Source organism: Centruroides sculpturatus, unplaced genomic scaffold, assembly GCF_000671375.1.
Source record: "Centruroides sculpturatus isolate CEXI.00-Female unplaced genomic scaffold, Cexi_2.0 scaffold119, whole genome shotgun sequence".
Taxonomy (NCBI): Eukaryota; Metazoa; Arthropoda; class Arachnida; order Scorpiones; family Buthidae; genus Centruroides; species Centruroides sculpturatus.
Window position 1 is genome coordinate 525,572 of NW_019384338.1, and position 11,214 is coordinate 536,785.

The 11,214-nt window shown below is 27.1% G+C and overlaps 1 protein-coding gene across 1 annotated transcript in view; it reads left to right on the forward strand.

Annotated features, from left to right (window-relative positions):
* The window catches only part of LOC111632699 (ras-related C3 botulinum toxin substrate 1-like), a 28,458-nt gene extending 20,077 nt beyond the window's left edge, over nucleotides 1-8,381 (forward strand). The window contains exons 4-6 of the mRNA XM_023377203.1: nucleotides 4,304-4,421; nucleotides 4,535-4,695; nucleotides 7,735-8,381. Of these exons, the coding sequence (XP_023232971.1) occupies nucleotides 4,304-4,421; nucleotides 4,535-4,695; nucleotides 7,735-7,812 (357 nt within the window). The 3' untranslated portion in view covers nucleotides 7,813-8,381. The remainder of the gene's footprint in view (nucleotides 1-4,303; nucleotides 4,422-4,534; nucleotides 4,696-7,734) is intronic.
* Nucleotides 8,382-11,214: the final 2,833 nt, after the last annotated feature.

Sequence of the window (11,214 nt, forward strand, 5' to 3'; positions counted from 1 at the left end):
GTGGGATTGGCCAGATGATGAAAAGCACAGGACCCAATATATCCAGGTCAGAGTGCTTATGAAAATTCCTGTGGTTGTTTATGCAGATTCAATACTGAGTCTCCAGAATGATAAGCTGATATCATAACCATCTCTACTGAGGCATCAATGCATCACTGGAACTTTTAGGTGCTTAAATATGTCAGCATAGTATATGATAAAATGACAGACTACAGATTTAAATGTCATTTTACAAGAATTGCCAGTCAAAATAACAAACATGGTGATTTTAACAGTGACCTATTATACATTATTCAGTTTCAGATCTGTAATCATCAGCAAAATCACCAAAATAGATCTTTAATATAGTGTTATAACTGTAGACATTAACAATCAAAAAACTAAGATTGAAAGAATAATCTGGACACAGTTGTTAGAGAAATTCATGAAGTAATGTTACAAAATAAATTAGAAATGCTTAGTAAAAAGAAATCCCTGACAATTTTAAGAATCACTGCTGTCTTACTCATTGATTTTCTAGCATCTAAATCTAGCTAACAAAATAAAATCAGTGATTTAAAATCCAGGATAATGATGAAAGTCGTCATATCTGTTTAAATAGAATGTAATGGAAGAAAAAGTAAATACAGTACAGTGTTGATTTGATTAGCCAAAAATTAATGAACCTAAGCCTACTTCAGAATATTAATTCCAGAAATTATGAAGTTTTTACATAATAATAATTGCTGTTCATCTCCTATAGGTCACTATTGAGCTATTATTACTATTGTTGTTGTATTAGAATTAATATTTTTATTTTAAGGTATTTATCTTTTTGTTCTTTCCCCTACCAAATGTGATTGATTATCCAAAAAATGAATTATCCAAAATTGTCCCACCTTGGTTATTTTAGATAATTGATACTCTAAGTATATAAATAACAATAAGAAAAACAATACACATTTATTTCATGAAATCACCATCATGATATAATTGTTTTTTATTGTGTTGTCTTTTATAATAATGCAGTAATATGGAGTAAATTATTGGGTTGTTTGGAAAGTAATTTCGGTTTTTTTACCACTAGACAGATTAGTTGTATTTTTTCCGCCGTTCTCATTCTAAACCGTATTATCATTATATATTTTGACAGCTAGCATTTTAAGGCTTATTTGTAAAAAATTTTGTTTGATTTTGTGCAATTGTTTATTTTTTGTGTCCCATCAAATATGGAAGATCAAAAGCAGCATTTTTGGCATATCTTGCTCTTTTATTACCGAAAAGGTAAGAATGCTGTTTAAGCGAGAAAAAAAAAATTGTGTGACGTGTATGGAGAAGATGTATTGAGAGAATGACAGTGCCAAAACTGGTTTACAAAATTTTGTTCTGGCAATTTCAACATTGAAGATGCACCACATTCTGGATGGCCAGTTGAAGCCAATGAAAACAAAATAAAAGGTACTGATTGAAACAAACTGCTGAATAACAACATATGAAATCACTAAGATTAAATTTGTCAAATTGAACTGTTTATGATTACTTGAAAAAAATTGGTTTCATTTCAAAGCTCGATATATGGGTTCCACATTAACAATCAAAAAAACTAAGATTGAAAGAATAATATGGACACAGTTGTTAGAGAAATTCATGAAGTAATGTTACAAAATAAATTAGAAATGCTTAGTAAAAAGAAATCCCTGACAATTTTAAGAATCACTGCTGTCTTAAAGAGAGATGCTCTTTGGTGGAATTTTAAGAAAATTTTTTTTTTGGAGATTTTATCAGAGAATTTAACAATTGATTCAAAAGTGTACTGCCATCGAGTAAACAAACTGAGTAATATCATCAAACAGAAAGGGCAGCCAGAATTGATCAACAAAACAGGTATAGTGTTTTACCATGATAATGTCAAATTTCAGAAAGTTTGGTAACTAGTCAGAAACTGTTATAACTTAGATGAGAGGTGCTATCACACCAACCATATTTGCCAGATCAAGCACACACAGAATATTACTTGTTCCAGTCTATACACATTTTTTTTAACTGTAAAACATTTACTTGAAATGACAATGTCAAAAAATAACTTGGATCAGTTTTTTGTAAGCAATGATCAAAACTTTTATGAATGTGAAATCAGGGTACTACCAGAAACGATGACAACAGGTATTTGACCAAAATGGTCAATATATAATTCAATAAAATATTTATTTATTATAATAATAATGTGTTTTTTCCCACGAAAAAAAATGAACTTACTTTCCGAACTACCCAATAATATTAATTTAAAATAAGAATTTTACTTGTCCCACTTTCTAAATATGCTTGCTTAATCATATAACAAATGTATTTTTCTATAATTATTTATGATATTTTAAATATACCTAAACCTAAAGTTACATGGTATTCAAATTGCATGATTTTGGTTTAATGTAGTTAGAAAATTACAATAAAATTTCATTTTACATATGTTCAGTTTAGCACAATATTTTAAAATTAAATATTTTCATTGATAAAATTTAATGTTTAGATCTATGCTAATTATTATATTACAATTGTGTTGTTGCTGTTTTCAATGTATACTGTAATAATTTGGTCTCTGTATTACTGTACATTCAAAAAGATGGATTCTTCATTTTGTACTACATTTTGACTTTACTGTATGCATAGCTCCATATCAGAAAATTTATAAAGAATTAAATGGAAAAAAACACTGGCTTTGATAATGTATTTTAGATTAGATCCTCAATATCTTTGCTAAGCTAATTATAATAAAAGGAGGGAAAAAAGGATTGGAAGTGATAGTAACAGAAATGACATAAGATTTTAAACATTTTTTCTGAAAAAAAAACAGGAAAAGTTTTTATCAAGAAGCAAAGAAGATATAGAAAGAAGTTTCATTTTGATCATTTTGTATAGGTTAAAAAATGGAACCTTGGAACATTTTGCCATTTCTCTTACAAATGTTAATCTTGATTTACATGATTTCATTTTACATGGAACCAGTCTACTGTACAGTATAACTTGAGAGTTAGGTATATATTAGTGATGTAACGAATATTTGGTTACTATTTTGTATTCGGCCTATTTTTCACTATTCGGCTGAATACCGAATATTTAATCAGTATTCGGCCGAATATCGAATACCTAAAAACAGGAGTAATAAATAACAAAAACACAGTAAATTAATCATTTTGATATTTAGATTTAATGTTATCGAGTTAGTGTTGTTTGTTTATATTTATTTATAACTTGTAACATGCACAAAATAAAAAAGAAAATAATATTAGTCACATGTATTCACAATTTATAATTACAAAGATCAGCACACGTACACGTCTATCGTTGGAGAATCCTCGCACATCTGAGGGTCTGACCCTGCCTATCCTTCTTTTTAAGCGCTCGTCTTTGCTCTTCCCTTTCTCTTTCCTCTATCGCTCTAATCCATGTATGCCTGTGCATACATCATAATACGCGCTCACGATACTTTCGATTCGTCACTTTTCCGTCGTAGAGTTCCCATTTTACAATTACGTGACTCAGCCTGGTGATAACGGAGAAAAGAGACAGATAGGACGTCGATATAAGTCACAGTTATGATTTCACAGATTCGAGACAGCTTGATAGCCCGAACGGCCCCAGGCTTTCGCCCGTGCACGCTAAGTGACTTTCATTACAAGCATTTAGCTTTCCGAAGTCTATGACAACAATTGTTTGGCATTGACGGCCGCGAATTTCGTGCCAATAAGCTGCCTCGACTTGTTCGATTATGTTATCAACTCAATTTCATATTTATTTTCACATTTTCACTTCGCGGTCCTTCTCTGTTCTTTTTCCGTTATTTACACGTGTAGGTCATTTCATTGTTATCCACATTTGATATCATCATTTATCACATACTTCCATGACACTCTTGTCTGTCTGCTACAACTGCCAAGAATTAACACGATTGACGAAGCATAGTGACAGCGGGCCAATAGAGAGCAGGATCCTTGCCATAGTGCGGTTTGCGCGCCAATTTTCGTACGTGCGTTAATCAAGCCGAATAGTTTGGCCGAATATTCGGCTATTCGGCCATGCTCCTGGCCGAATATTCGGTATTTGGCCTGAGGCCAAATATACTATTCGTTACAACACTAGTATATATATTAGCAAACAATTGTGAAAATCTTATCTGAAAGTTTACCAAGCCATATTATTTTGGTTTATTGAAAAGAATGTTGATTGCAAAAGCATATTTTAATGAAAAATTTTAATGTTTTTTAACATATTTATATTCTATGAATGTTTTATATAAGGCATATAAAATATTTTTATATAATTTCAGACTGATGTCTTCCTCATATGCTTTAGTGTAGTCAGTCCATCTTCTTTTGAAAATGTAACTTCTAAATGGTATCCTGAAATTAAGCATCACTGTCCTGATGCACCTATTATACTTGTTGGTAAGTCATGCAATAAACTAACATTTTACAGAAAATACATGTAAATGTATTAAATTGATTTTGTAAATGCTTTCTTCAATATTATAATTATTTTGTCATTAAAAATTTAAAAGGTACTAAGATAGATTTGAGAGAAGATAAAGAAACTCTACAGCAACTTTCAGAACAAGGTCTTTCTCCTATTAAAAGGGAACAGGGACAGAAATTGGCCTCTAAAATTAGAGCAGTTAAATATTTGGAATGTTCAGCTTTAACTCAGCGTGGTTTGAAACAGGTATTTATTTTATATGTAATTTTCCAAAATTTATTTCTGAATGATGCATTTTTACCTTAGAAACAATTTGGTATTTATGTAACAACAAAAATTAAGTTTAATTTAATGCATTTTATTTTGATAAATTCAATTAATTCAGCTAATACTAATTCAATAAAAAAAAAATCTATAACAAGCTTCACCTTGAAATTTTTTAAATATCAATCTAGGTATAACTCTCTGTAAATTAGTTCTTAGAAAAAATTTATTCCCTTTTCAAGTTAAAATTCTTAAATGATATGCAGAAGTCTTTCTCTCATAATTCTAATCTTGTACCAGGTCAACTGCAATACTTCTGATAAATTCTTTTTTCAAACAGTTTTGTAATATTTGACATGTTATTAACCTTTTTTTAAAAAGAGTTTTTTTTCATACTGGCCAGATAGGACTGAAGTCAAATTTCTTAGAATGAGAGTCTATCAATATGAACCACTTTAAATTTGGATTTTATCATCTCTACGTCTGAAGAAAATATCATTAACATACTGTTATTATACATATTCACATCATTGGAAATTTTACAGCAGACTAATGATAGACACACAGTACAGTTTATTGTTTCATAGAAAATTTTTCATTTTTATAAATATTCTACAATAACAGTTGAACTGTTTTAATGTAAAATATTTTTAATTCAAAAATTTTATTTGCTTCAGATAAGATAGTGTATAATTGTAATTTTCAATTAGTCCATGGTCTTAACATATTGTTGGTAGTGGCAGTTGTCTGGAACTTGTTTGTTCTATTGCAAGATAAAATTATTTATTTTCCTATTTTTCTTTTTGTCATGAAGCCGTCTTTATTCAATATTTCTTATAATTGTGTAGAACTGAAATTAAATAAGTATAAATCATTTACTATGTCATTTGTTGCTTGCTTGATGATCAAGTATTTTTGACCCTGGAAAATTCTATGGATCAGTGAATCCCTTTTTTAGTTGAATGACATGATAAACATTTATACCTGTCATATTTGGTCTGGAGAAAACCTATATGTCTATCAACAAAAATTCTCTTGCATCAGCTAAAAATCACAATGTGAGGCAAATTTATGGACCATTTTTTCTAAAGAAAACACTGTGTCTAAGTCAGTAAATGTGTTGCCTATGTTACTAGGTATGGAGACATACTTTAACACTTTATCACTGTGTTTCAGCAATAAAATTATTTGGATATCACAATTTTCACACAAGATAGAACTTCAATGTGCAAATATTATTGTATTAGATTTCACCAATGATAGTGTGTAACCAATCATTTACAACAGCATGGCAATCATAATCATTAAATTTGACCAATTGTGATTTTTGGTTATGGGGGATACTTGAAGAGCCTTAGAAACTCAAACAAGAGTTTCTAACAAACAAGGAAACAGTCAGAGCATCTCCAATTCAAATGAAATTTAGTGAGCATGTAGCCCTAAATACAAATAGTTCCTTCTCCAAATAATAGGACCCACTTCTCAAACATTTACAAAAAAACAGACCTCTGAAAATTGAGTGTTTAGCTTATAAGTCTAGAAGTTCTATCTATCCTAGAAATGGCAGTAGCCAAGTAGATAAGGTTATAGGTGCTAGAGCAACACAATATGGGTTCAATCTTCCACAACTTAGTTATAGCTTTTTTTTAATATATAGCAATTTTATTATTTTACTGTATCATTAGCATTATTATTACTATTCTTATTCTTCTCATTTAAAGCTTATAAAACGAGATTAAAAATTGTGGCTTTGTTTCCTGTTTAGCAAAAATGAAGTTTCTGTAGATTTAATTCTTGTATGTCATTAAATAAAATTTTTATTTCTTCATATTTATTTTCAAATATTTTCACTCGTGGTTACATACTATGATATCACAAGCAAATAAGCTCCAGACATTATTGTGCATGAATGAAAAAGATGAGAAAGAAGTCTGATATTAAAATAGCATAGTTGTAGCAGTTTTCTTTTAATTGTTAATATTATGGTTAATTCCTTCATGCACTCATGTTTGCTACACTTCAAATTAAACAATATCATCATATCTGAAAATAAATATGAAGAAATAAAAATTTTATTTATTTATTTATTTATTTAATGTGTGTATCAGCGATGCAAATGTTATGTCAGTTTGAAACTTTCCCTGAAAGCAGATGACTGGCATGACTATTGTTAAAAGGAAACGTATGATGTACAGTACAGGGGCAAGCCACTACTAATTTGAGGTGGAGAGCATATATTTACATTAAATTAATTAAAAATTGCAGCCAGGCTTTGTGACAATGTCATAATAAATAATTGCTCATTTTATTTTATTTTAGATTCTGTCAAGTTAACACTTTATTTATTTATCCTTCATATTGCAGTTGAACAGATAATCACATTTTAAAGCATCAGTGTTCTTTGTAACAATGCTCCATAATCAATTTTTTCCCCATTTCTTATCTATGCTGGGCAATTTATGTCTGTCTATAACAGATAGAAACTGGGACCACTCATACAGCTTATAGTATACATCAATAAATCAATCAAATCTACTGTAAATATATAAAATGAATCAATACAGTTTTACTGCTTCTATTAATTTTTGTTTCACCCTTTCAAAACTATTAAATAGTGTAACTAGTAATAATAATAAACTATTATTATAGAATTAAATAGAAAACAAAATATGAACTCAGTTTAAACTTCTTACAGAATGCTAACATTACAGACTAAAAACTTAGTAACTTACATTTAATCTTGGTAAACTATACAAATAGTTAAATGAAACTACTAAGCAAAATAAGAGCATAAAATTTGTTACCACCAAATGATTGTAATTATTTTTATTAACGTTTTTATTGCTGGAAATAATAAGGTGTTGTTTTATTAACTTTTTCGTTGTATTTCTATAGTAACAATATAATAATGTTGATGATTATATTGAGCTTCTTAATAAATAACTTTTTCTTATTTAGAAATTTATTAAAGTTCAGAACCAATGCCTTACAATTAAAGATTTATACTTCATTTTATATTAGGTCTTTGATGAAGCCGTTCGAGCTGTTCTGCGGCCAGAACCACAGAAACGAAGACAAAGAAAGTGTAAAATTATCTAGTTTATTGATTTAAAGTCATATTGATATATTGTCAGAAAATGCAGCTTTAACATAACTGTGTAACCAAAGATGGAAGAATTGTTTCTACATCTTATGCCTAGAAATTTCAGGTTTATTTTAATATCTCTGAAATGCGAGAAAGTAATTTTTTAGTTATTTTTTGTAAGCGTGTTGATACTTGTGAAAAGTACTAATTTTTATTTAGTTCCTAAAACTAAAAAATTTCTTAATTTAATATTCTCTGATAAATGATGTCTTTTGTATAACTCAATATATTTTATATTCATGATTCACATTAGTTATTTGTAATTTATAATAATAGTAAATACTCATGACCAATGGAACATGTTGTGCACTAAAATTTCATATAAAAAGTATATTATTTAGCTATCGGTTTCCATATGAAGTCAAAAATTTGAAATTGAATGTTCAATGCATTTTATTAAAATGATGATTCCAAATCTTTCTATCAATGTATATCTACTTTTTTAATTAATATAAATATGTATATAATCTTTACTAGATATACTTTTGCTACATTTTTTTTCATTAAAGAAAAAGTGCATAATTATGTAAGTTTTTAAATTTATCCTTTATAGATTGTTTTATTATTTTATTTTTCAAAAAAATAAAATACAAATACTTATATATTTTTACAATATTTAAAATAAAATAAAAAAAAAACATTTATTCATTTAAATACATTTTTAAGATTGAAGTACAAATTTCTTTAAATATTTTAAAGAGAGAGTTTTCTTGAGCATACGAGTATATGCTCAACATATATTTACATAAACATTTTAATAAAGAAATTAAATATGATTTTCTTTAATTTTACACTAATTTCAAACTATGTCGAGAGCTCGTGTCCGTTTGAAGAAATAGGATTTTAGTTTCCCCACCCTAAAACAATAATCAAATATTTAAATAGCACAATATCATAGAACTATGTGTAAAAGATCTAGAATGAAATTGTTTCATTTGTTTGAAAATTATTGTATCTAAATGTGTTGTGCAGAATTTTGTACTTATCTGTTAAACTAAGCATTTTCAATCAATGATCTGCATAATGGATCATATTGCTACTTATAAGTATTTAATTAACATAGATTTAATTAATTTGCTTATAAGTTTAAGCACACATTAAGTCATTTAAAGTCTCAAATTCAGTTTTAATTTGTTAGAAAATTTTTTAATAAACAATATATATATTTATTTCACATTAGAATTCAATTGTGTGAAAGCTTTTAGTATATTTATGATTATAAAAGGAAAAAAAAAAAAAACACATTTTGCCTAGTAACAGTCAAACAGATTTGTCCGTTTTACATTTAAGATTGTTAAATACTGTTATTTATATAGTTTTATTTATTATTTTTTTAAGTTATTTACTGATTATGTTTTACTAATATACCTACTTTTTTCATAGAAAAAAGATACAAAAAAGAGACGTTTTAAAGTAATTGGATTTGGAAAGACAGTTGGTTATTCTTTTTGTACTCTTTTTAGTCTAATTAATCTGTTTTATAATCCTTATTTGTTAAAATCTAAATTATCAGATTAAAGAGAAATTTAACTGGAATCAAATTCATTCTTATTTGTAAAATGATTGTTCAAAAAAATGTTTTACAAAGAAAAAAGAAAAATTTTAAGTTCTATAAGAATAATTCTTAGGGAAATTAAAATGGAAAGCTTATTAATTTTGATAGATTTTTTACAGAATTATTAGAAATTACTATACTCTTGTACTTTTTTTCATATTCATTATCATAATTTAGAATAATTGTTGATTATTGACATGTTCTGTGCATTGTTCTCTTGTATAAAAAATGTTTTGATAATCTCCATATTAAATACATCAAAAAGAAAAGTCATAAATTTTCCTAAACTGTCTTCCATAAAAGTTTAAAGATTATTAAATATTTGTTTCTGTTTAAACTTTGAAAGAATTCTCTCAATTGATTTTGTAATTTGTGTTTTTTCTTTTTTTTTAATGATAAAAAGAAAAATATGCAGTAATTATTTGCCTACATCTGTTTCACTGATATTTTATACGACAATGAAGTGACCTTGCAATTTTTCTCCTTTTAACATATTTTATTAAAGGCATCATTTTAAAAATTATCCTTTCAAAAATATTGTAATTAGTTAGTTGTTGGAAATAAATTGGTAGTGTGTCAAATTTAATTGCCTTTAATATTAATATATAAATAGTAAAATCACAGCTTAAATTTGAAAGAAAAGTTGTGATTTTATTAATAATTATCAAAATATTGGCAAAATAAATCATCAGAGGTGGAAATAATAGATTTACAGTATAACAAATTTATAGAATGACTACCATCTCTTTTATAGTTTAGAAATTATTTTGTAAATTATTGGCTGTTGATGGAATATTTTGTTAACTGCACTTGCATTTGCCTTTGATCTCATTGTTCAAAATGTCACAATACAGCCAGTATCTTTGCCCTTCCAATCAAGTGTTTTCAGCTCTAGTTGATGCCAATGGCAGTAAAAATCTAAGTTTAGCATCTGTTATAAACAGCAATAAGTGTTTTATGTATAATACAACTTTATAACTATAGAATTTGATATGTGACATTTTAGTGTATCATCATTTTTTGCCAATATGTAGAATTCATGAATCATTAAAATTCTCAGGAATTTTAATTGAAATGTAATTTCATTTAGTAACTTTTGTGTCATTCATGTATTATTATACTATATTTATAAGGTATTTTGCAGAAAATGTACTTAAATGTAAAAAAAAAAATGAAAATTTAAAATTTTGTATATTTAAAAAAAAAAAAGAAGAAACTTTTTTAATCTTTATTTAAATTTACCCAATTGGTTTATTTTCTATCATGTATAATGCTAATTATATTCTTGTTGAAATCTATCAAAATACTTAAAAAGAAAAAATTTGTTACATTTTCTATGTTGTGCAATAGAAAATTTAAAAGAAATCACTTGTTCTCTCGAATTTGTAAAATGAAATTTGTTTCTTTTTGAATCCATGAACTGAAATTCATCTCTAGCAGAAAAAAAAGAGAAAAATTGACTATTTTTTGAAGTAATCTAGTTGAGCCATTAATATGCAGTGCAACTGATTAAAAAAAATGCCATGAATGGATGCCATGAAAATATATCTTTGTAGCAACTTTTAATTTATACTGTTCATTTGCACAATCATTAATGAATAAATTTGTATGCTGACAGTTTTGAGAAATTTTCTGGTTTGTTAACTTTCACATTTTAATTCACATACAGTAATAAATATTTAATAGTGTTTTAAGTTTGGAATTTGAATAATGTACAGGATACTTTAAAAAAGAATGTTAATAGTTATAGTGTGCAGTCACTACATTAGGGGTTGTACTTTTTTTTTTTTTTTTTTAGAAC